This window comes from Bos taurus, chromosome 17 (genome assembly GCF_002263795.3).
Source record: "Bos taurus isolate L1 Dominette 01449 registration number 42190680 breed Hereford chromosome 17, ARS-UCD2.0, whole genome shotgun sequence".
Lineage (NCBI taxonomy): Eukaryota > Metazoa > Chordata > Mammalia > Artiodactyla > Bovidae > Bos > Bos taurus.
The window spans coordinates 52852811-52879017 of record NC_037344.1 but is presented as its reverse complement, the minus strand read 5'-3'; the positions used below and the strand labels follow the sequence as shown (position 1 = coordinate 52879017).

Here is a 26207-nt window from a genome sequence, read left to right as displayed (position 1 = left end):
AAGCCTTCTCATTAGGAATGTATCTAGTATTAATTGACATTTAAAGCTATTCCAGGCCTGCCCTTTAACCTCATACTTTATTGTGTGTTGGTAGGTTAAAGATAATATAGGTAAATGTAAATACAGGTATACTAAGCTTCAGCAACTCCTCCGAGGGAGTAGTAAGTGGCCCTTGTTTTTCAATTTGCAAAAACAAAATCCTGTTTTCTTTACTATGAATGTAAAGCATTTTATTTTATTTGCAGATAGTTGGCTTCTCAGGAATGAAACCACTGTAGAATGTATTTTGAATATGTATTTTGAAGCCTCATTCCTATTCCAGAATGGGACTGTTTGTTGCCAACTGCCATACTTTAGTGATGAATTGCCAGGGGTTAGTATGACTGAGATTTTGCACCTGAAATTTCAGAGTGATGCTCAACTTGAACACAACTAAAGTCACTGAGCACGAGCATGAGCAGCCTCTCCGAAAGGAAAGGACAATGAGTCCTTTGTTTCCAATGTAAAAGTTGAAGGAGCTATAGAAAAATGTTTCTCTATAAAAGTGGACAGTGAAAGGGCACGGCACGATGGTACCCTTGTTCTGATACATTTCAGTTTAGCAGGTTTTTTCTTTTGCTCTTTTTATTTCCAGATTTCTTTCCAGCCAGTTTTCAGGCAACATTTTCTCACCAAGAACGACCTCATCAAAGCTCTCGTAAAGAATATAGATATGGACACAAGCATCATTCTGGAATATTGCAGGTAATTCTTTAAATCTCAATGGTATTTTTGCTATTAGCGTAACAAACTGGTAATCCTAATGAAAGAACACAGTGATTAACAATGATTATGACACATGACCCATGACTTATGATGTTTTCTTTTGCTCAACCCCACACTGAGTAAATCCAAACCAGATTAAATTCTCTTATATATCACCTTTTAAATTCACTGTTTAGTGTTTTCGCAGCTTGCCTCATGATAAGCATCACCTAGGGCCCTTAGTTAAAAATATAGATTCCTGGGTCCCTCTGTTGGTTCTGATTCAGCTGATCTGAGGCCCAGGAATCTGGTCTTAATATGTGTTCCAGAATCCAGACCATTTACATGATCAGAGAAGCTTGGGATATTCTTCCAAGCGAGTAAACTTCTGTATCAGATCAACTTAGGGGCTCAAAGTAATCTTAAAATTGGTGGAAAGTATGATTTAGGGAGAATTTTTTTAAAAAATAACTTAAAAAATCTAAGACTAAATGTTATTTATAGATACAGTTTAGTGTAATGAGAACAGTCAAACGATTTGTAATTTACATTTGAGTTTTATCTGTCTGATAAATTTAGGTACTAAATCTGTTGGCTTATTATTAGTTTCAAAGTGGTTTTCCACACATCATCTCATTTCATTTTTATTGTATATTATCACCAATTTATGTATGAGTGAACATACCCCTCTCAGGTGCCCTGCGCAGGGTTAGATAATAAGTGATCATTTCTAAAATACCACGGATGCCGTAACCCTCACCCAGTTTGTGACAGGTGAGTGGAATCTTGAGTTCTTGATAGTGAGACTGCTGAGCGCCCTTCCTCACCAGACAGGGATCTAGTTCTTTGTCCTTGTGGATGGTGGGGAGTATTGTCCCCGGCTGTCACCATCCTGGACTTGCAAGTCAGGAACTGGAGGCTACTCATAGCTCTGAGGAGCTCTGATTTACCTGTACTCCGATGTAACGAAACTCGGCCATTCTTGTTTGGACTGCTGCAAAGCCAGAACGAGGTACACACACTCCCTCTTCTTTTTAAACTGAAACTGGGAGATTTTTGCCTGTTGTTTTCTGGTATTGACCTCTTTTGTGAAATTTAAAGAGCTCTAATTTTGTCAGGCTAATTTCACCATCTTTATGCTCACATGGTGTTGGTGATTTTTCTTTGGTTGACAGTGACTCTTTTGCCTCAGGCAGCCCCACTGAATAAATTTAGATGACCTTTAGAATTTCAGGGAATGACTTTAAAATTGTTGTATGTAAACCTGAGTTTTCTGCGAGAAGCTCTGTCTAGAAAGATGTGCATTCTGGGAGATTCATGTGTAACTGAATACTATTTCAGCACGTTTCAGCTGGATGCTGATGCGGCCCTTCAGCTGTTCATTGAAACACTCCTCCACAACACGAATGCCAGCCAGAGCCAGGGAGACGTGAGCACAGGATCCACAAAGCAGCAGCGTTCCAAACTCCTGGCCAAAGCCCTCGAAATGGTTCCTTTATTGACGAGCACAAAAGATTTGGTCATCAGTCTTAGTGGAATACTGCATAAGGTAGATGAATGGTGAAATGAATGCATCGGGTCATTTCAAACAGCCCTCCTACTCTTAACTAATCAGATATATATGGTAACCAATTGGAAAAGTAAGTCCTATATTTTTTTGTAAAGTATTTTCAGAAAATTTTAGATTTCTGTATTCTTATTATAATTTAATATAGCACTTTTCCTTTTTTCCCCCCCAAAATAAAAATAGCCATTTTTTCCAGACTTTTAAAAATAGCACACATTCTTTGAAAAAAATCAAACTACAGAGAAGGGTATAAATCAAAAAGTAAATTTCCCTATAATCCCACTCCTATAGATAAAAAGTTAATAGTTCAGTAGATATCTTAGATCTTAGACTAAATATACTATCCTTTTACTCTCTTTTTCTCATTTAACATATTTTACATGTCAATAAATAGACATCTCTCCCATTTTTGGTAGATAATGTATTTATTATTCCACTATGTGGATGAAACATCCTGTGTTTAACCAGGCTTTTATGAATGGACTTTTACATTGTTTGCAAATTTTAATTACTCTAAGTTGTTACAAGGAATATCTTCATACACACATATTTGTGCTCTTGTCTGTTTTGTTGTGTTTTTTTTTAGGGGATCTTCTGAGAATTGGAACTTTGAGGTCAGGGGGTAGTTTGATGGGGGAATGAAGGTGGATGGATGGGGAAATAAAATCATGCCTACAAGAAATACTTCAGTTAAAGTTTTGTCTGTAATTCAGCCAAAAATAATATAGGCTAGCTCAAAATTTATAGGTACTATAGAAATCATCTTCTCACTTTGTTCAGTGTTATTATTCATGTGAATTTAGTTGCCATTTAAATTGTTTTTTTTAAGTAATGGTATGTGGGCAGAAACGGAACAAAGGAAATATTTCCTTTCTTTTTATAAGCATATATAGATACCACCCAGCTAGTTTTTGTAGCTTGTATGTGATTATAGCTGGAATGAAGTCCTTTGAAAAGGTTTTACTTGGAGGCCCACACTTTTAATTATGTCATTTCCAAAAAAAAGGTCGGTTTTATCCTGTTCTAATTTTCTCATCGTAAAAGACAGAAATAGAATTTTAATTTAAAAATCTTATAAAATTGTAAAATTTTGATATGTTTATTTTTCTAGGTTTTTAGTCCCTTAAGAACATTTTTCTTTATTCAACCAACTTTGCCTCATTTCCAGATGTTTTAAAGCACATGTGTTTATTCTAAGAGTTGATTTTAGAGATAAGAAAATGTTAGTTCATTTTTTAAAAGAATAATCTAATACGGTAATGCACTGAGGTGTTATATTTGTAATCTGTGCCAATGAACATAACTAGCAACATCAACCAGCCTGGCAACATCTTCAGTTTTGATGTATTTTTGTTTTTATGCAGTTGGATCCCTATGACTATGAGATGATTGAAGTCGTCTTGAAAGTCATAGAAAGAGCTGATGAGAAGATAACCAACATTAATATTAATCAGGTATAACAAATATATCATAGATTTTAAAGTTATGTTTTTAATTTAGATCATTTTTAAAAATTAATGTTATTTAGTGTCTTTCTGAACTGTTCTCTGAGCTCCCTTGAAACTGTACATTTTTTTTTTTACTCTATTTCCTTTTCTTTAAAGGGATACAGAGTAAAAAGAGTTTTTTATTCTCCATGTTTTATCTTATTTTATTTTTTGGCCACGCCTCTGGCATGTAGGATCTTAGTTCCCCAACCTGGAATTGACTCTGCACCCCTTGCATTGGAAGTCCAGAGTCTAGTACAAAGTCTTAACCACCAGAGAAGTCCCCTCTCCATGTTCTATCTTAATCCAGTTTTTGTCCTACTGAGGCAATTTAAAACTCGCCAAAAGTACAAAGCCACTAAAAGACTGATATAGAAGAATTAAGGCAAAAATATTTGTCATCTGGCAAAAAAATCCCAAAGCATGTAAGACCCAGAATCAGATTTAGCTTTCTATATTAGGTAGGTCCTGGACTCAATTCTATTTGAGTTCTTGCAGTAGCTTACTGGGCTTCCTCCCTGGTGACTCAGATGGTAAAGAATCTGCCTGCAGTGCAGGAGACCCAGGTTCAGTCCCTGAGTTGGGAAGATTCTCTGGAGAAGGGAATGGCTACCCACTCTAGCATTCTTGCCTGGAGAGACCCATGGACAGAGGAGCCCGAGAGCTACAGTTCCCGGGGTCTCAGAGTGGGACACGACTGAGCAACTAACACTTTTTAGTAACTTCCTATTCTTTTACATATTTTGGTCATAGGAGCTTATATATTTTCTTAAATTAGCTTTTAAAAATCAAAAGAAAATGGGTTGATTTAAAAAGTAGTACAAGCCCCAAGGATTTCCCAGGCATTCCAGTGGTTAGGGTGCAGCACTTTCACTGCCAGGGTTCAATTCCTGGTTGGGGAGCTAAGATCCTACAAGCCTTTGCTACTGCTGCTGCTGCTGCTGCGTTGCTTCAGTCGTGTCCGACTCTGTGCGACCCCATAGACGGCAGCCCACCAGGCTCCCCCGTCCCTGGGATTCTCCAGGCAAGAACACTGGAGTGGGTTGCCATTTCCTTCTCCAATGCATGAGAGTGAAAAGTGAAAGTGAAGTCGCTCAGTCGTGTCCGACTCTTCACGACCCCATGGACTGCAGCCCACCAGGCTCCTCTGTCCATGGGATTTTCCAGGCAAGGGTACTGGAGTGGGGTGCCATTGCCTTCTCTGTACAAGCCTTTAGGTATAGCCAAAAAAAAAAAGTTATATGAGCCCCAAAAATATAAGATATAAATTTAAAAGAAGATGCATGTGTGCACAGTTGCTCAGTCGTGTCCAACTTTTTGTGACCCCATGTAGTATAACCCACCAGGCTCCTCTGTCCTTGGGATTTTTCAGGCAAGAATACTAGAGTGGTTTACCATTTCCTTCTCCAGCAGATTTTCCTGACCCAGGGATCAAACCCGTGTCTCCTGCATTATCAGGCACATTCCTTATCACTGAGCCACCTGGGAAGCTACAGAAGCCCTAAGAGAGGACATAGAGGATTCATTTTAGATCTACTGCCTATGTACTTAAAGTGAAATCAAGTATTTTTTTTTTTTTTTGAAATCGAGTATTTTTAAGATACATCTAAAACTATTTGAAGAGAGTATAGAGAACTTCGAACTCTAGAGTATAAGACATCCCACCAGCAACAGTGTTGCTGTGGTTTAATTTCCAGTGGAAATTAGTGTAATTTCTTTAATAATCACAAAATTTATGGTTTAGAAGACTAGTATAATAGTTTTAAAGGTAAAACTACAAAAGGTTTTGATCATCTTTATGAGGAGAGACTGTCCCAGGAATCCTGTGATGGTATAGAATTAGACATAAAATGCTTAATGATTAGTTTAATCTCACAGGGAAAAACCTTTTTATTTTAATACAGGCACTAAGTCTTCTGAAACACTTGAAGTCATACAGAAGAATTTCTCCCCCAGTGGACCTAGAACATCAGTATATGTTGGAGCACGTCATAACTTTGCCATCAGCTGCCCAAACCAGACTGCCTTTTCACCTAATATTCTTTGGCACAGCACAGAGCTTCTGGAAAATTCTCTGTATGTTCATTAACCTCTTTTGAATTGTCCTGAATAGCCAAAACCTTTTCCATAGGTAAATCATACTATCTTTGTTTCCTTTCCAGCTACAGAACTCAGTGAAGAATCCTTCCCAACCTTGCTCTTAGTTTCCAAATTAATGAAGGTAATGGGTTACAACCGTGAAAGTCGTATCTTTGTTCTGTGATTCTTTCAGCCCCTCTGCAGAAAAATTTATGTAAAGCCCATAAAAGTGAGCATATAAGTCAGTCATATAACTTTTCCCTTCTTTGAAGTTCTCTTTGGACACTCTGTATGTGTCTACAGCCAAACACGTTTTTGAAAAAAAGCTGAAGCCCAAGCTCCTGCAGTTAACACAGGGTAAATCCTCAACACTGATTAACAAGGAGATAGCCAAGATCACGCAAACCATCGAATCCTACCTGTTGTCCATAGTTAACCCAGAGTGGGCCGTAGCCATCGCCATCAGTCTTGCCCAGGATGTCCCAGAAGGTATGGATTCTTCCTTTAATTGAGCTTCAAATGGTTGGCTGTGTTGTTTTCGTAACTTGTTAAAAAAAAAAAAATGATGCTCCTTTCATTTCCTTCTGTTTCTTTTAAGGAGAAGAAGTATGATAGCTTAGAAATGTATGGGACTCCACTGGCAGTCCAATGGTTAAGATTCCATGCTTCCAGTGCAGTGGGAGGAGTTCGGTCCCTGGTCAGGGAGTTAAGATCCCACATACATGTTGCGTGGCATGGCTAAAAAACTTTTTTTTATAAAAGTAGAGAAATATATTTGCCCCCCTGTCCTCACTTGTAGCACTGTCATATGTTAAAGAGGCACCAGTGAGGGGACTTCCCTGGTGGTCCAGTGGCTAGGACTGTGCTCCCAGTGGCAGGGGGTCTGGGTTCAATCCCTGGTCAAGGAACTAAGAGCCCACATGCTGCAACTAAGAGTTCAAACACCACAACTAAAGATTCTGCCTGCCACAAGTAAGACTTGGAGCAGCTAAATAAATACATTAAAAAAGAAGAGGCACCAGTGAACTAAGCAAGATGCAGTGTTGCTTGCTTGGCGCTCAGTGCCAGAGGCACTTCCTAACTTGAGTATAAACTCATACTCTCTCATGTCTAATCATACGTACTTTCTGTAACGAAACCTTAGACACTGTCTCATGGTCAAACAGGTATACAAACACTTAAATAACTTATAAGTTATATAACACTTATATAAACTTGCTGTGTTTTCAGTTGTAACAAAAGTTGAAAATAAGTAATTTTTCTAAATGCTCATTTGTCAAAAACTGGTTAAAAAAAATAAAGGGTATTCATAGAGTACTGTGTAGGTGATTTGGAAAGATATCCGAGATATATATTCAGTGAGAACAACAGATTATGCTCCATATATGATCTTATCCCATTTGGGATAAAACACTTGTACACACTTGTGCACACTTGCACACAGAGAACTTCTGGAGGAATGTAGAGGTCTAGGGAATGGGAATAGAAGCTGCAGAGATGGCCCTCTGTGGACTGTGCTTCCTGCTTTGTCTCCTGTCCTGCTTAAATTGTTTTTTTACAGTGAGTATGCCTTCCTGTTGTTTTAAAACTGGCTAATTTGACTAAAATACATTGTCTTGAAAGGATTATGATTTCTTTTAAGTCTTTTCTTTATCTCTTTAGGTTCCTTCAAGATGTCCAGTTTGAAATTCTGCCTATATTTAGCTGAGAGGTGGCTTCAGAATATTCCATCTCAGGTGAGTCTGAACTGTAAGATGGGAGGCTCCTCTTTCTTTCTTTCTTTCTTAAATTGAAGTATAGCTGATTTACAATATTAGTTTCAGGTGTACAACATACCGATTCAAAATTTTCATAGGTTATACTCCGTTCATAGTTATTATAAAATATTGGTCTATATTCCCTGTGCTGTACAGTGTATTCTTGCAGCTTATTTACTTTATTCATGGTAGTTCATGCCTCTTATTCTTGTGCCCCTCCCAGCTTTCCTCTCCCTACTGGTAAGCACTAGTTGGTTTTCTCTATCTGTGAGTCTATTTCTGTTTTGCATATATACTCATGTGTATTTTTTAGATTCCACAGATAAGTGATGACATCATACAATATTTGTCTTTCTCTGTCTGACTTATTTACTAAGCATAGTACCCTACAGGTCTGTCCATGTTGCTGCAAATGGCAAAACTTCATTCTTTCTATGGCTAAGTATATTCCTTTATATATATATATATGTATACCTCCAGTACTCTTGCCTGGAAAATACACACACACATCACACACTGTATCTTCTATAGCTGTTTATCTCTCAGTGGACACTTAGGTTGCTTGTATATCTTTGCTATTATAAATAATGCTGTTATGAGCATTAGGGTGCAGGCTCTGCTTTTTTTTTTTTTAAGGTTCACATTTCTATTTCTTTTTTAAAACTTATTTTTAATTGGACGATACTTGCTTTACAACACGGTGTTGGTTCCTGCTGTACCACAGTGAGAATCAGCCATAAGCATACATATATCCCCTCCTTCTTGAACCTCCCTCCCCTGCCCTCATCTCACCTCTCTGGGTTGTCAGAGTCCACTTTCTTTTTAATTTAAGTTGTGCTCTCTAGCATCCCTTTTCAGCCCACCCTGGTGATAGATATTTTCAAGGGTTGGGGACCTAAACTGGAGAAAGAAAATGAGGCTTGGTGTAGATTACTAAGGTTGTAACTAAGGCAGGAAGGGACCTTGATTGATAAAGATAGATTCTTAGTCTCACTGAAGATTTAGAAAACAAGTTTCTGTTTGCTTGGAATTTTTTAAAAGGATGAGACACGTGAAAAAGCTGAAGCTCTGCTGAAGAAGCTTCATGTTCAGTACCGGCGATCAGGCACGGAAGCTGTGCTCATAGCCCACAAGCTGAACACTGCTGAGTATTTAAGAGTGATCGGAAAACCAGTCCATCTCATTGTCAGTCTGTACGAACATCCCAGCATAAACCAAAGAATTCAGAATTCATGTGGGAAAGATTATCCTGGTGAGGGCAAAACTCTTTTTGTATCTTTCCATCCAAGGAGAATTATCCTTTTGATTCCCTGGTATCTTGCATTGAAAACTTGGGGTTCTTTTTTTAATTCTTTATCTTAAATATCTTAGATATTCACACAGCTGCTAAAGAAATAGCTGAAGTCAATGAAATTAATTTGGAAAAAGTCTGGGACATGTTGTTGGAAAAATGGCTGTGCCCGTCCGCCAAACCTGATGAAGTAAGTGCTTGCTTTGATGGTGTCTGTTGTTGAGTATGAGCCAGTGGCGTCTTCTCAAAGAAGAGGGTGATTATTTGTCTCGCCATGATATGACTTCTCATTAGAAGCACAGGCTCTTAGAAGAAGGAACATTTGAGCATTTTAATACCTCTGTTACCTGATGAGTTTTAATGAAGTTGTTTACTTTTTCTTTTCCTTTAAATATTATTTTGCAGCTAGTCTGTCTTTTCTTTTTTCACTTGCTAGTGTTTTTTTAATTGAAATATAGTTGATACATTCTTCCTTTTAATTGATGGTTTCAGATGAACTGTTATATAATAGAAGTGGCCTATGCTTAGACTTTATGGTCATATGATTATTTTTTATTTAGAAATAAGTTTAAAGGTACAGAAAAGTTGGAAGAATAGTACAAAAGAATTAGCTGTGTATCCTCCACCCAGATCTGTCAGTTTTTAAACATTTTGCCACATCTGCTTCGTCATTCTCCCTATAATATGTTTACCCGTAACATTTTTCTGAACCCTCTGAGAGTAAATTCCATGTGTCATGCCCCTTTACCCTTAATAATTAGGTGTGTAATTCAAAGAGCAAAGATTTTTCTCTCATTGAACCACAGTATAATTATAAAAATCAGACACGATTTTGATAGAGTATTGATAAAATACATATATGTATATGTTTGTATACTTGAATTTATGGTCCATGTTACAGTTTAACCAGTTGTGCCAATGATGTTCTTTATAGTAATTTTCTCCTCTGAGACCAGGATCTAATTAATCCTGGGTTATGTGTTGTATTTGTCATGTCTGTAATTTCTTTTACTCTAGAACAGTTCCACAACTTTTCTGTCTTTCATGACACTGACATTTTTGAACAGTTCAGGCTTGTTATTTTGTCAGCGGCCCCTCCCCTTGGGCTTTTCTGTGTTCTCATGATAAGACTGGAGTTTTGCATTTGGGGCAGTATGTTACCTGGGTGATAGGGTGTCCTTCCCAGGGTATGAGGTTTAGAGGCACATGATGCCTCTTTGCCCAAATAGAGGATGTGAATTTAGATAACTTGGTTACACTGTTGTTTATTTCTCTCAGACACAGTTACTATATTTCCTTTTGTAATTACTAAGGGAGGTGTTTTGAAACAGTGTAATATCCTGCTCTTCTCCACATTCCTCCCTGCACCACCCATAGCCCTTACTTCTTTTGTATTGATGATTCTTACTTGACTCTTATCTGTGCTGAGACTTTGTCTTTTTTGGAGGGTGCAGACTCTGGTTTGCAAAATGTCTCATTCTGGATTTATGTTTCTGATGTTTCTCATGATTAGATTCAAGTTATGGATTTTTAGCAATAATATTCTGTAGGTGATATGTTCTCTTCAGTGTATCACGTAAGGAGACACATAATGTCAGTTTTTTAGAAATAATATTAGCATCTAAATTTGTGATGGGATTCAGCATTCCAAATGCAAAATTCTCTGCACCGTTTCTTCTCAGTTTTCAGGGAGAACTTACTTAAGGAGATTCTGTAATTCTTCTGTTCACCTAGGCAGGTGTCCTTAGAAAAAAATGTATTTGTAAACAAATAGTATAACTGATGTGACATTAGCTTTTCAACTCATGGTTTTTATATCACTTGTAATTCAATTTAATAAGTATTTTTTAAGTGTTTACCAAGAGCAAGGACCATGTATCAGTGGAAACAGAAGAGTTAGAAGCATATCCAGGCCACACAGAATCTATGGTTGACACTCAAACCCCCATGTTTTAACTTAATGCATAAATCTGGAACACTAAACTGAAATCCCTGTGAGACTAGAAACTGTATTTATACACGTAATGCACCTAATGCATTTCTGTGTAAGTCCCCATAAATATATACTGAATTAATGGACAACTCATATAATTCACAGTCCTTTCCTTTTAAAAGTTACCCAATGAATGTAAACTCCAGGAGGACAGGAATATTTGTTTTGTTCACTCAGGGAACCCATGTGCCCAGAATTATGCCTGGTGCGTGGTAAGCACTCAGTATGTATTTGTTGACCGAATGAATTTGAGTAAACCCATTTTTAAAGCAAGAATCTTCTCATAAAGTGATGAATTACACTAATTTCTTATCTGTAAATGTAATTGTTTTATAAGTCTTTTTTTTTTCTTTGTTGTCACCAAACATGGAGGTGCTGGGAGTTGAACCCCAGGCCTTGTGCACACTACGCATGCACTCTGCCGCTGCACCACCCCCTCCTGTAAATACAGTTTTGCATGTTGGACTTTTTCATTTAATAGACTTTCATAATCTTATGTAGTCAATCAGTTTTCTTCTGTTTTTAACTTGTTTATCCACTTTTTCAAAGACACCATCAGAATTGTTTGAACTTCAAGAAGATGAAACACTACGAAGGTATTCTTCCTTTACTTATATTTGTCTACACCCTGTTGCCCAATAGGAATCTTACCAATGATTTTAAAACCAGTAGTTTTAAAAAAGGCTTTCTTAGTATAACTTGGATCAGAACCTCTGAGAAGAATCAGTTCACTGACACAGGACTATGAGTGTGTTTAAATATCTCCAGTCAAATAAATAAGAAACAACCAAGATCCAGGGTTTCTGAATCCTCTGTGAGTTCGTACATTTAGCAGAGAATGTACTGTGAGCAAAGGAAAACTCTTGTGTAGCCAGGACTCTGACCCCAGACTTGGACGTGTTCTCTGTCCCTGTCAAGCTAGGCTGGTTCAGATATGGGCCACCAGGATTCCTTTTTCACGTCTAACCTAAGACAGACCCAGAAAGGCACACTGGTGTCACGTACTATAAGTCTGGTTGGTAATGGCTTGCTCTCTTGAGCAGACTTATCGGTGCTCAAATCAGAAAACATGGTAATCCGTTAATGACACTTGGCTTAGGCATGGGAGAGTGAGTGGTGGCATGCATGCCAGCTTCTTGCCGTTTTGGTGTAGGCCAGAAGTGTCAATGGTCGGGTCGCTCATGAAGCTCTACACCCCACATCAGCCGTGGAGATCCTATAGTAAGAGAGGGTATAGGAAGATAAACCCCAGAAAAGGATTTCTCCTGATCTGGGCAGAACTGGTCTAGTACCCCCTCCAGGCTCTCCTTCCCTCTGGGCACTCCCTCGTCTTTGCTTAGTCCTTCAAGAGCAAGAACACCTTTGAGCAAGAGGAAGCTCCTGGAGCATCTGACCGAAGCAGCCAACACGGAAAGGCTTAGGGGGAATAGTTCATAGAGAAAACTTCCAAGATGGAGATCCCAGAGAGTAATTCATGGCAATTTCATAACTTCCTGTCTTTTCCCACTAGAATCTCTATCCCTTTTTCCTCCAATTTGCCTGATCCATCTTGCCCTTCTCTTGGGGGCTGGGGGGAAGGCAGGCAGTCTGCCCTGTGTCCCGAGGTTAAAACGTGCCACTAACAAGGTCCTGTGAATTAAAACACAAGTTTCCATGTATAGTGGTGTTCAGTGTACTTTGCAGCTATGGTTTGTATTAATTTCTTAACCAGAGAGATTTAAACTATCAGAGGTTGCTTAGCCATTTCCTAGATGAGAAGAGTGAGGCCTATCTTTTGTGTCTTTATTATCTTCTTTAGCTGTGAAGGAACCCAAGAGCAGATTAAGCATCCTTTAAAGAGGAAAGTAAACAGTGGCCTTGACCCATAGCCCTTCAGGCCTTTGTTTGGGCTGTCTGATGCTGTTTTTTTATGGATAATAAAGCAAGTCTCTAATCAGTCACTAAATTAAAATCTAAATGTAATAAAAAAATATTTTTTCAGAGTCCTGTATCTCCTTCTGTCTCGTCCAGTTGATTATAGTTCAAGAATGCTGTTCATCTTTGCAACATCAGCCACAACCGTAAGCTCTAAAAATTTGGTCAGAACTCATTTTTGTATCTCATATTTCAGCTTAACATTTTTTCCCTGCATATTTACTATTGACAGATGACTAAGATAATGCTTTCTCTGTACTTTCTCAAACTATGTCTTACTCTGTAGATGAGGTTTGTAGTGTCTGCTGAGCTCCATTTAGTGCTGGCTGCAGAAACATCCTATTTTGCAAACTGAGTGGTGCAAGCGTTGGCAGTTCCCACGGGTTATCCATGTTCACTGTCCTAACACCCTGGTCCAGTGTTAGTCATTCAGTAGTGTCCAATTCTTTGCAATTCCATGGACTGCAGCCCACCAGGCTCCTCTGTCCATGAGATTTCCCAGGGAAGAATACTGGAGTGGGTTGCCATTTCCTTCTCCGGGGGATCTTCCTGACCCAGGGATCGAACCCAGGTCTCCCGCATTGCAGACACTTTACTGTCAGAGCCACCAGGGAAGCCCCCAGTCAACATTCCTAATACCAGGGACCCCCAGCCAGCAGGAGTGAGAGAAGTCTCCACTCTGGTCTCCAGGCCCTGCCTGACCTGTCGCACCCCCTCCCACTAAACTCTTAACTAGTCAGAACTTCCCCTTATCCCTAAAAGCATGTGACTTCTTTGACCTTCAGGCCTGTCTGTATGGGAATGCTCTCTGGGGAACTTTCTTTAGCGCTTCATGCTCTCATTGCTGAAGGCTCAGGTTTGCTCTCTGGTCAGGGAGCTGAGATCCCACAAGCCACAGGACGTGGGCAAAAAAAAAAAAGTGCACTCTGAGGCAGTTGGAGCTGAGGGAAAGGAAAGATGTAGGTCAAAGGATAGAAGGAAGAAAGAGGGAAAGGCTAAGATGCTGATCGTTTGTTCTTGATGACAAGCAGCGTGAAGGAACTCCCTCTTTCTCTTGCATCTTAGTTTATCTGATAGTTATCCTGGCAAGTAAGTAAAAATGATATTCCTTGAAAAAGTACCAGGTTCAGCTCCCAGCTCAGTCATACAAGTGCTTTTCCCTGAGAAAATCCTCACACCGCGTTGTGTTTATGTGTACTTCCTGTCATGTCACGTGGACATTAATGAAAGCATTTTGATTAATTAATAATGTGTATGCAAATGTGAACTCAGTTATATATTAATTTTTACTACTTCATCAAGAACCCTCTTATGTGGACATCTCCCTTATTTTCAATACTGAAAATGTGAAGAATGCAGTGGCTTTCACAGCAGTCGGGTGTTCCTAGCATTTACCCACCAGTGCTTTTGCACCATGAGTGCAAATATTGGGTTGGTCAAAAAGTTTGTTCGAGTTTTCCCATAAGATGTTAAATAACATCTTATGGGAAAAACCTAACCTGAACTTTTTGGCCAACCTGTATTAACAAAGTGTAAATGGTAGAGTCCATCATGGTATTATTATGAAAGTGGTTCTCACCCTGTTCTTTCTGAAAGACTGTGAGGAACCCTTCAGCCCTCAGGCAGGGGACCATGGAACACAATTTGAGAACCACTGAACCCCCTCCCCCAAGGGCAAACATAGACTTGAATCTTTCTTTCTTTCTTTTTTTTTCCCCTAATTTGGCCATGCAAATGGCTTCAGGGATCTTAGTTCCCCCACAAGGGATTGAACCTGAGCCCTGGGCAGTGAAAGTGCAGAGTTGTAACCACTAGACTGCCAGAGAATTCCTGGCTTTAATCTTTTAAAAACCAACATGGCTCAGGTCACCTAAATTGAAGCTCAGTTACCCAACTAAAACCCACGGGTGCAGCTCTGAAACTTCTTTGGTCTTACAGATGCTCAGGATGCACCAGCTCACTTTCGCCCACAGAACTCGAGCCCTGCAGTGTCTCCTCTACTTGGCTGACAAGGAAACTATAGAATCTCTCTTCAAAAAATCCATCGAAGAAGTGAAGTAAGTGGAATTTTTAAAATTGTATTAATAGAAAACGGGTCACTCTTTGGAACCATAACTTTTAAGCCTCTTAGTTCAGAAGATTACATTAGAGGGGCTGTGTCAACAAGGTGCTCTTGCCTCGAGTGTCCTGTTCTGGCAGAGAGGAGACAGGCCCTGAAGGACATCTTGTTTCTCTTGAATCTTTGAGACTTTCAGAAACTGAGTGTTTTCTTCATTTTCCTCCAGTTGATTTCTTTCTAATATTTCTTGACTATATCTTAGAAGCCTAAAACAGACATGTAATAGACCAGTCCAATATTTCTAAGTGTTGGCTTTTATTTTAAACGTAAATGTGGCTAGTGAGGAGATTCCCATTTCCTGCCTCTGTTTTTCAGATCTTACTTGAAATGTATAACTTTTCTGGCATCATTTGAGGCGCTGAATATCCCCATCACCTATGAATTATTTTGCAACAGCCCTAAAGAAGGCATGATTAAGGGTCTTTGGAAAAACCACAGCCACGAACCCATGGTATGTACACCAAGATACCTGCAGTGGCGGCCTCCATCGTCTCAGATGCTGCCTGCCACCACTCAGATCCCTGAAAGACAGATCCAAAGAAACCCTTGATTCCTGAACAGGTCTGCTGTTCTGAGAGCTTTCCTGTTTTCCTCTCCTGGCTGGTGACACGGCAACTTGGAAGTTGCCTTACCTCTCTCCCAAAAGCCTAAGGCCTGAAGCCATCCCTTCCTACCAGGGCAGGGTGGTGGGGGTAACGCTTTTTTAATCCACCCCAAGCCTGTCTGTCCTCATCTAGACAGACTGTCCTTGTGCAGGAAGTTTTGTTCCTCTTCCTTCTAGTTACCAGTGGGAGTTCAGTCTCTGAGGCAGCTGGAACCCAGGGCAGGAAGGATATGCGGCCAATAGGCAAACTGTTCTAGGACACAAGAAACAAAGCGGGGAGGAGGAGGAGCCTGAGATGCTGTTTGTGAGTCCATAACATCAAGAAAGAAAAATAATTTTTTTCTTTCCCTAGACAGATGAGGGTCTTCATTGAAATTAGGCAGTAGACACAGGTTGGCTGTAAGCATATTTTGTCTTCAGCTATCCTACCTTTTCCAAAGATGGTTGAATTTACTGGTGTCTTGATTCAGTATTTTTTTTTCCCCTGCTTCAGGCAGTAAAGTTGGTGACTGAGCTTTGTTTAGAATACAAAATCTATGACCTGCAGCTTTGGAATGGACTCTTGCAAAAGCTTCTTGGCTTCAATATGGTAAGTAAAACTCAGTGCCTTAGACTGCGGTATATTTTAAAGATTTTGCACAGCATCTCCTAAACATTTTGCACTGATACTTGTTACTGAACAGAAGTATGTGGAAAATGTTCACTCTCATTTGGTTCATGCCCAACTTAAAGAATGTGGCATGAGGCCAGAGAAAGTGCAGTCTCAAAACTGACATAAATTTCACTTGAAACATACAGAAGATTCCCTGATGTCTTTTGATGTTTGTGGATTTATAGGTGACCTTCTCTGCTGACCCTCAGAGAAGATACATTTGCCTGATATTCTTTGTGAAAGTTTCAGACTCCTAGATTGGACTTTGGAATTTTTCATTTGGTAATCTTCAGAACTTTTGTTTCATTTTTTCAGATTCCTTATCTAAGGAAGGTTTTAACAGCCATTTCTAGCATCTATCCTCTGTGGCAGGTATGTAGTTTTCTAAAATAAATTTTATAGAATTTAATCTTTAGACTCACTGACCTTGTGACTCACAGGTACCCTGGATTAAGTAGTCAGTTCCTCAGTGAAGCTGCAGGGTGCTGTTCTATTAAAATGGTGCCTGGACCAAGAATACTCAGCTCAGACTTTGCCTTCCCCAAGACATCACTTCCCCAAGTCCCCTAAGCCTCATGAATCACATCTCCATTCATGCCCTTAAAATACATGGGCTCAACTATAACTCTGGTCGTGGTATAATGTATTTATTTTTAAAACATTTATTTACTTATTTATTTGGCTGCATCAGGTCTTCGTTGTGGCATTTGGGCTTAGTTACCCTGCAGCATGTGGGATCTTAGTTCCCTGATCAGAGATTGAACCCCTGTCCCTTGCATTGCAAAGCAGATTTTTAACCACCAGACACCAGGGAAGTCCTGGTATAAATTATTTAAATCACACATGTGACTGCCCATCTTGGATTTTGAAGATTCCTAAAGTCAGAAACCCTGTCTTATTCATCTTTTCTGCATTTCACGTGTTGTTCACATACACAATCACTGTACATATATGTAATACATATAATATATAATATGTGAGTGCTGAGTCACTTCAATCCAGTCATGTCTGACTCTTTGTGACCCTACGGACCGTAGCCCACCCAAAATATATATTTTATTCTTAGTTTGGTAACTTAGAACATATGCTAAGTAAAACGTGAAAATTTTCCCTTACCACTTCCCTTCATAATCTCCCCAGGAGTGACTCCTGTTGACAGTTTCCTTTGTTCTCTTCTAGAGTTTCCTAGTATCATCTAAGCAGGTGTATGTGTACGTGCGTGTGTATATTGTGTGTGTGTGTGTTCATTTTTGTACATATAAATTAAATCACATTCCAGATGAAGTGTTTTTTTCCATGTAACGATGGTATCTTGGAGATTGTTTCCTATTAGCATGTACAGATCTCCTTTTTTATTGAGATATAATTCACACGTAAAATTTACCCTTTTAAAGTATACAATTAAGTGGCTTTTAGTATATTCACAGACTCGCAGATAGAGAATACAAAGAAGTGATTACCAGAGAGAAATGGGGAGTGGCAAATTAAGGCTATAGGACTAAGAGATAGAACTACCATGTATAAAACAGATAAGCAGGACTTTCTTGGTGATCTAGTGGCTAAGGCTGCACTTCCAAGGCAAGGGGCCCCGGTTCAATCCCTGGTCAGGGAACTAAATGCCACCACTAAGAGTTCATGTGCACAGTGAAGATCTTCGATCTTTCATGCTGCATCTAAGACCCAGTACAGCCAAAATAAATAAACAAAAACAGATAAACAGCATGGACGTATGACATAGCATAGGGAGTTATAACCATTATCTTATAATAATCTTTAGTGGAGGATAATCTGTAAAAATACTGAGTCACGATGTTGCATACCTAAAATTAATATTATAAATCAACTATAATATAGTTTTTTTAAATATAAGAGAGTATTTTGCAGAGCAAAAAACAATAATAAATCAGCCAGGATTATGTGTTAATATCCTAAAATATATAGTATGAGGAATATTCTAGAATCTTGATGCTCTAGAACAGGGAAATGGCAACTTAAGATTTTGGTCTTAAGGTCAAGAATATAAGCCCTTAAATGTATATAGTTCTGTGACTGCAAAGCAGAGTTCATAAGACCCCAGACATGAGTTCTCTGATACACGTGTCTCCACAGGTCCCCTACTTCGGCAGAGCTTGGCAGTGTGTGGTTCAGATACCACTGCTTTCAGGTATTTTTCTGTCCCCTGAAATGTTGACAGTAGCCTTTTATAGTTTTGTATATAGACACATTATTGGGTTTGCTTTGGTTTCTTTGTGTGTGTGGTTTTTTTTTAGTGTGGACCATTTTTAAAGTCTTTCTTGAATTTGTTACAATATTGCTTCTGTTTTTTATGTTTTGGGTTTTTGGCCATAAGGCCTGCCGGGATCTTAGCTCCCCAACCAGGGTTCAAACCTGTGTCGCCTGCATTGGAAGGCAAAGTCTTAACCAGTGGACCACCAGGGAGGTTCCTAAACACATGATTGTTGCTTTTTATTTTCAGCCTCTTGTCCTTTAAGCCCCAGTCAGCTGTCAGATTGTTGTGAGAGTCTCATTGCTGTTCTAGAGTAAGTAAAATATTTTTCCTACCCCCCAAATCAAATTTGTTGCTTATAAAATTCCTTTCTAATAAACGTACCTTATGAGTAATGCCTTTTTCCTAGGAAGTTAAGCACACCACTTGATTGAAAATAAAATATCTCTATTATTTTTACAGTGTCTACTTTCTTTGTGCAGTGCAGCTAATGAACTTATATTCAGTACGCATTCTCTAAAATTTGTACCTAGTTTTAATGTAAATATAGAGTACCTTTTGTGATTACTGTAAATCATATAGTTAGATCATAGATTTTTAGTCTTCTAAGTATTTGTTGCTCAACATGTATAGACTTGAATCCGACAGGTTATTAACTAATTAACATGCTCTCTTGAAGATGTCCAGTTTCAGATGACCTCGACATGATCAGAGTGGCCAGACAGTATGTCCAGTTAGAGCTTCCGGCTTTTGCATTAGCGTGTCTAATGCTCATGCCCCACTCAGAAAAAAGGCACCAGGAAATAAAGGTATCTGACAAATTACTCATCTGGGGCTGCCAAAGAGGTGGAAGGTCTCACATTGCATGTCCCCTGCCAAAGATAGCACTTCGTTTTCATCAAACCTGTAAAGCATGAGTAGGATAGAAGGTTTGTGTTGGGGTCTAGTGGGAGGTATGACTGAAAGATAGATGAAGGCTTATCTTAGAAAGCCTTAAGAGGAGTTTGGACCTTATTCTCTATCAGTGGAAAACAGTGAATTTTCCTGCAAATGCAAAGTGAAATGCTCAGGCGGTATTTAGAGGGAAGTAATCCACTTGGGCTTGATCAGAAGAGAGAGGGAGCAAGAAGTAAAACTCCTAAGAAGCTCTTGCATTTGGATAGAAATTCATCTCACCTGATGCACATACACCAGCCTTGTGACTAGGCCAGGGAAGCTTGAGGAGGTGAGTGCCCAAAGGAGGGTGGTGGCAACAAAAACAAACCAGAGGAAGATGGCTTGAGTGCAGCTTGACTTGGTGATTAGTTGCGGAAAATAGAAAAGTCAGGTTGTGTGTGGGTGTCTGAAAAAGGCACATGAGCATTCTGAGGACAGAACTTTTAAAAATAGCTCCCATCCCCTTTATACTATAGAATAAATAGAACAAAGCATTTTGAACTGTTTTACAACGATTTCCCCATGGGTAGATAAGCCAGTTCATAAAGATCTATATAAATGAACACACGTATTTTTTATTTGTCACATGCTCTATTTGTTTCATTTTTTTCCCAAAGCCATCTGTGCCTGTCCTTGACTTTGTTCTCTTTTGACTAGTCTTAAACTCATCTGTTGATGCTTTTCAGAGTTTTAGTATTTAAATAGATTCCTTCTGGCACTTAGGATGACAAAATGTTTATTAAACAGCTCTTTGCCATTGAAATAGTTATTTGTAAAATGCTTTTTCCTTACTTCAGTAATTTTGTTGTTGTTGTTGTTATAGAGGCGGTCTTTTTTCTGTACTAGATACGCTTTAAGATATTTCAAATGTAAATACGAAAACCTTCCAGGTTTGACAGAAATTAGTAGTGATTATACTTTTCTATTAATTATATTTTGACTTTTTTTTTCCTCCAGAATTTTCTGAGCTCGTGTGACCCTCAGATCATTTTACAGCAATTAGAGGAGCATATGAATACTGGCCAGTTGGCAGGGTTTTCACATCAAGTAAGTGGCAGTTTCCTCTCCCTTTTGTTATGAAAAATTTGTTATTAGGAGGTAATCAATTTTCCCCAAACCAAGATTAAGCTGAAAACTCACCATCTCCATCTGTTTGTTAATGTATACAATTACGTCACTCTCATTAAAGCCTTAGTAAATTTTTAAAAGTCAGACACCCTGGGTGTCCTGTTTACTTCTGTGCACAGTGGAAAATCTGTAGCCTTCAATGCTTGTCACTGTGAACAGATTTTCCTCAAAAAAAATCCTGAAATGCTTAACAACAACAACTTTTAATTTATTCACTGTATGCTAAAATGGGCCAAAGCAGTCCCCCCCACCCCCCAGCCCACTGCCTCAAAAGGAAGGCTTAGTCACAATGCAGTGATTATTTAACATCTAATTATCACAAATGCTTTGATATTGAAGGAGACAGTGTGGCATTTAACACATTTTGAATATGATGATACCTGTTATTCTATAGATTAGAAGTCTGGTGCTGAAAAATATCATAGATAAGAAGGAGTTTGGGATTTTGGCAAAGACAAAATACTTCCCAGTGTTGAAATCACACATGATGAATACCAACAACATCACTGAACTCGTAAACTATTTGGCAGATGAGTTAAGGTAAGTTGATAAAATTTTTTTAAGAACAACTTAATGTAAAAAAAACAATTTAATGTAGAATATCCTAAAATTTATCTTTACTTTGGAGGAAGATATCAGATAATTATAAAGCTATTTGGTTGTAATTAAAGCTCTGAATATTAAACTGTAGCATCACTACATTATGCATACCATACTGCTAACACATACTCAGAAGTAGCTGTTTTGTAACCCAGTCTCTTGGAACATGAACTTAGAATCAGACAATTACTCAAGCTGCCTGAAATCCCAAAATAGGCATCTCACAGTCCTGCTCTAAAACCCAACATTACAACTTTACTCCTTAGACACTTGACTAGAGGCATGGACAACTGGATATAACATCATTTTTGCTAAGCTTATCTAATTTTCCAGTACCCACAAGTTTAGAAATAGTATCCCTTGGGATGGTGTTGGGAGCAGATTTGGAAATTAAAAAGAAGGGCAAAATGAGTTGGCACTGAAAAAAGAGAAAGCTCAGTCAGGACTGAAATGTTTCCAGATCCATCCCTACGTTTGTTTGGTCTAACTGTGCTGATCCCTGGGAAGTGTCTCTTTCTTAGTAGCATGCCATGGATTTCTTTTTCTTTTCTTTTTAAAATTTTTATTTCTTTTTTTATTTGGCTGCACCGGGTCTTAGTTGCAGCATACAGGATCTTTAGCTGTGGCATGCGGAGTCAGCATGTGGGATCTTAGTTCCCTTTCCAGGGATCAAACCCTGGTCCCCTGCATTGGGAGCATGGAGTCTAAGCCACTGGATCACCAGGGAAGTCCCATACCGTGGATCTCTTTCTGCTTGTTTACCGCCTGTGATCCAGCCGTAATTACAGGTTGTCATTTATGAACAAGTAGTATTTTTTGCGGTGCGTTGATATACTACGCTGCACATACTTTAGGTGTGTCATGTGATAGATCTTGCTGTACACCTGTGAAGCCACTGCCATAGTCGAGATGGCAGACCTACATATCACCCCCACATTTTCCTTATGCCCTTCTTCTTCTCTTTGGTTTCATAGTTTAGATGACGCTTCAGTCTTTATAACTGAATATTACAAGCATTGTGGGAAGCCCATACCACCAGGCACCACTCCCTGTGAAACTCTGAAGGTAAATCTGGCCCAAGTTACTGGGTTTTAACCTGACACCATTTCTGTTTCTAGGGTCTTGATATTGAACCAGCCTGTTGTGAAGATAAATGTGTTTTTATGTACAAACTGCCTGTATTTTCACATTTCACTTTTTGTATGACAGAGTCCCAGACTCAGAATCAGGAGGTCTTGGTTCCACTCATTTGTGCCAGGAAGCAGCCGTGTGGCCTCAGGCCAGTTGCTGTACCTGAGTGGCCTGCAGTTTTCAGATCTGGCCCTCCCAGCCTCTCAGGTGCTCTCAAGAATCAGGACTCCTTGTGGAGTCTTGTTTTTAATACAGGAGCAGGTGACAAACCAAGTTTTATTGTATTTACTTATTTGGCTGCACCTCAAAGCTTGTGGGATCTTAGTTCCCCACCGAGGGACTGAACCCCGGGCTCACAGCAGTGCAAGTGCAAAGTCCTAACCACTGGACCACCAAACTAAATTTCAAAGCACATTGATTAATGTTGTGCTGGAGTTTCCATTGCTTTTATTTCTTTTTCTTTAATTAGCTAAGACATACATGTCCAGTATAGAAAAACAAAAATCTGGAGGAGAAAAAAATAATAATAACAAAAAAACTGAACACTTGAAATCTCAGTAACCAGAGATAAGATCACTGTTTACATGTTCGTGTGCATTCTTCCAAATGCTTTTGTGTATAAAAACCACACATAAATCATTTTTACTCTTGTTCTGAACTTAAGTATAAGGTAAAATTTTTCATTTTGATTGTGTTTTGGTAGTTTTAGTAAACATTATTAGGTTATTATGGTTTTTTCTTCCCTCGGTCCAGATCAAGCATATTAAAATATTTAGCCTACATTTTGTTAACATCCATTAGTAACTTCTTTCGTTCATTTCCAGTCTGTTGTGATCAATGACATAAGATTACCTTTTTCAAAACGGGAGAGTATTGATTCAGGAGACAAGTTTGTGGCCCTTAAAATGTATCTGTTTTTCTCTGATCATAATTGTCTAAAATGCAAAATAACCTCATACATAGATTTTTAGCAATATAGTTGTCTTTTCTGTAGTTTGTCAAACAATTTTCTATTTAAAACACTGACACTCATAGAAATGCTTGTGTTTCTTCCCATTTAGATGTTTAATGGATCCTAATAGATCAAAGTTTTTTCAAGAAGAACAAGAAGTTTGGAATCTGTTAATAACTGACACTATTTATTACAGTTTTTAAATTGTGCAATCTGTGTGCAATAGCTATTGTCAAATATTCCCCGAGAAGTAATAACTAAGATGCTTAGTAACAGCAGAACTGCCTCATAAACAACTCATGTCCCAAATTAATAAATCTTTTCCTTGCCAGTTACGTGCATAACTGGTAGAGACTCAGTGTTTTTGTACTGTATATGAAGAAAAGTATTTTGCTCTCCCAATAAGTAAAGCAACTGCTTACATCCTTTTCTTCTACCTATGTAAATAAGAATATCAGTCTCTTTTTTTTTTTTTAAGTCTTTATTGAATTTGTCGCAATATCGTTTCTGTTTTATCTTTTGGTTTCTTGGCCACAAGGCATGTGGGATCTTAGCTCCCTGACCAGGGATCAAACCTGTGTCACCTGCATTGGGAGGTGAAGTCTTAACCACTGGACCATCAGAGAAGTCCCAGAATATCAGTCTTTTTAACTGATAGTCATTCGAGTAAATATGTCTATAATCTTTGCTGCCGTGCATATCCATCAGTGGCCAGCTAGATGTACAGAAACCACTCTGGATAGTTGAAGCGGAGAAGGATTGAGTGTCAGGAACTGATTACAAAGGTGTCAAGAGGACTGAAAGGCAAAAGGGAGATGAAGAAGGGGCACTGGAGAAGCCGAAGGAAAGGAGCTATTAGCCTAACATCAGAACCTACCTTTGGGGACTTCCCTGGCGGTCCAGTGGTGAAGACTCAGTGCTTCCCATGCAGGGGGCTCGGCTTCCATCCTTGGTCCAGGAGCTAAGATCCCGCAGCAGCACATAAAGTGGGGAAAAAAAGAGAAGAAGCTGCTTTCGCTCCGAGCCGGACATCAGAACCTACCTTTGGGGACTTCCCTGGCGGTCCAGTGGTGAAGACTCAGTGCTTCCCATGCAGGGGGCTCGGCTTCCATCCTTGGTCCAGGAGCTAAGATCCCGCAGCAGCACATAAAGTGGGGAAAAAAAGAGAAGAAGCTGCTTTCGCTCCGAGCCGGGGGTGCCGCTGTTCCAGAGACTGAGCCTCCTCCCCCGGCACTGCTGCCCCTGCAGCCCTTGGTTATCCTCCGCTCGTGCTGCACTGCCAAGCCCCTTCCAGTAGGGGAAAAAACAGCAGCATTTTGCTTTCAGCAACCTTCTAATTCCCGTGCCTGTGCCAAGAAATGACAGAGCTAAACAGAAGCCATCTGGCAAGGAGCCTGAGAGATGAAGGCTGCAGGCTGTAAGCCCCTGGCAGGACAGGAAGGAAGCTGGCTGGAAGGGCTGCGTGAAGCTGCAAACCTTCAGCAGTACCCAGCACACAGAAATGTTAATCACACCTCTTTTGGTTCTACTTGTGAATAAACTGAAGCTGATAATACTAGAATTCATTTGCCTTTGTTTGGCTTGTTGAGAAAAATATTTCTGTATAGGAAAGTCAACGTAATATGATCAAAAACCTGGGTTTTGGATAAATAACAAGTCTGGGTTTGACCCCCCTGGTTCCATCACCTACTGTGATTTCCAAAGGTCTTTACGAAACCCTATTCCTACCAGAAATAGATGTCTCCTTTACTGCATCCTCCCAAAAAGTGGGCAGTTTTTCTTTTTAAACTTTTTGCTAATTTGATCAGTGAAAATAGTGTCTCGGTATTTACGTTTGTATTTCTTTAGCATCTATGTGATTAATCCTTAAGAAAACTGTAATTATAAGGCTGAGCTCACAAGTAGAGCCTGTGATTGTTACTCTTGGGCATAAATGTGCAAGGAACAAAAGGGTCATGTGGTGGCACCAGAACTTAACAAATGGAAATGACCGTTCCCACTTCAGCAGTCCCCAACCTTTTTGGCACCAGGGACCGGTTTTGTGGAAGATAGTTTTTCCACAAATGGGGGTCGGGGGGGCGGGGGTGGTTTCGGTATGATTCAAGCACGTTACATTAATTGTGTGCTTTATTATTATGACATTGTGATGTATAATGAAATAATTACATAGTTTACTATAGTGCAGAGTAAGTGAGAGCCCTGAGCTTGTTTTCTTGCGCTCAAGCAGTAATGTAAGCAATACGGAGTGGAGGTAAATACAGATGAAGCTCCACTTGCTCGCCCGCTGCTCGCCTCCTGCTCTGTGGCCCAGTTCTTAACAGGGCACCTACCGGTACCGGTCCATGGCCCAGGGGGTTGGGGACGCCTGCACTTCCTGGACTCAAGCTGGGCTAAAAAGGATTTCTTTCTCCGTCTTAACACTGGTTTCATCGTTCAGAGTAAATTTCTGGATGTCAACTAGATTTATTGTAGTGATCACTTCATCAAATATACAAATGTTGAGTTATATACACCTGAAACTATTATTACATGTCAGTTATTCCTCAATACAATAAAATAATTTTAGATTAGGAATCGTATCAAATAAATTGGTGGAAGATGAATAGACATGCACATAAGTTCTGATAGGTAGCAGGTTAGCTTTTTTTAATTATTATTATTATTCTATTTTTCAGCTGTAGCGGGTCTGCTTTGCTGCCTTCGGGCTTTCTCTAGTTGAGGCGAGCAGGGTCTACTCTTCATTGCAGTGTTTAGGCGTCTCATTGCAGTGGCTTCTCCTGTTGAGGAGCACAGGCTCTAGGCACACAGGCTCAGTAGCTGTCATGCAGGGGCTTAGTTACTCCTCAGCATGTGGAATCTTCCAAGACCAGGGATCAAACCCCCGTGGCCCTTGCATCTTCAGGCGGTTTCTCAACCACTAGACCACCAGGTGAGCCCACAGGTTAGCTTTTAATATGCCAATGAAGTGGTTTTTTGCTATATAAATATACTTGAATTTAAGTTCAAATACATAATTAGAATCTTTC

General features: G+C 39.4%; 1 protein-coding gene across 5 annotated transcripts in view; it reads left to right on the top strand.

The window, feature by feature from the left end:
- The window catches only part of KNTC1 (kinetochore associated 1), a 70491-nt gene extending 45749 nt beyond the window's left edge, over positions 1–24742 (top strand). For 4 of the 5 annotated variants that reach the window (XM_005217760.5, XM_024977090.2, XM_010813889.4 and 1 more), the window contains 22 exons: positions 635–744; positions 2086–2293; positions 3676–3765; positions 5703–5874; positions 5961–6019; positions 6150–6366; positions 7540–7613; positions 8676–8886; positions 9006–9115; positions 11468–11514; positions 12900–12978; positions 14771–14889; positions 15267–15402; positions 16049–16144; positions 16523–16579; positions 18317–18371; positions 18684–18747; positions 19114–19243; positions 20328–20417; positions 20893–21038; positions 22073–22163; positions 23291–24742. In XM_005217760.5, the coding sequence (XP_005217817.1) occupies positions 635–744; positions 2086–2293; positions 3676–3765; positions 5703–5874; positions 5961–6019; positions 6150–6366; positions 7540–7613; positions 8676–8886; positions 9006–9115; positions 11468–11514; positions 12900–12978; positions 14771–14889; positions 15267–15402; positions 16049–16144; positions 16523–16579; positions 18317–18371; positions 18684–18747; positions 19114–19243; positions 20328–20417; positions 20893–21038; positions 22073–22163; positions 23291–23308 (2379 nt within the window). In that variant the 3' untranslated portion in view covers positions 23309–24742. The remainder of the gene's footprint in view (positions 1–634; positions 745–2085; positions 2294–3675; positions 3766–5702; positions 5875–5960; positions 6020–6149; positions 6367–7539; positions 7614–8675; positions 8887–9005; positions 9116–11467; positions 11515–12899; positions 12979–14770; positions 14890–15266; positions 15403–16048; positions 16145–16522; positions 16580–18316; positions 18372–18683; positions 18748–19113; positions 19244–20327; positions 20418–20892; positions 21039–22072; positions 22164–23290) is intronic. The other variant, NM_001192091.2, reaches the window with a different exon arrangement.
- The last annotated feature ends 1465 nt before the right edge of the window (positions 24743–26207 follow it).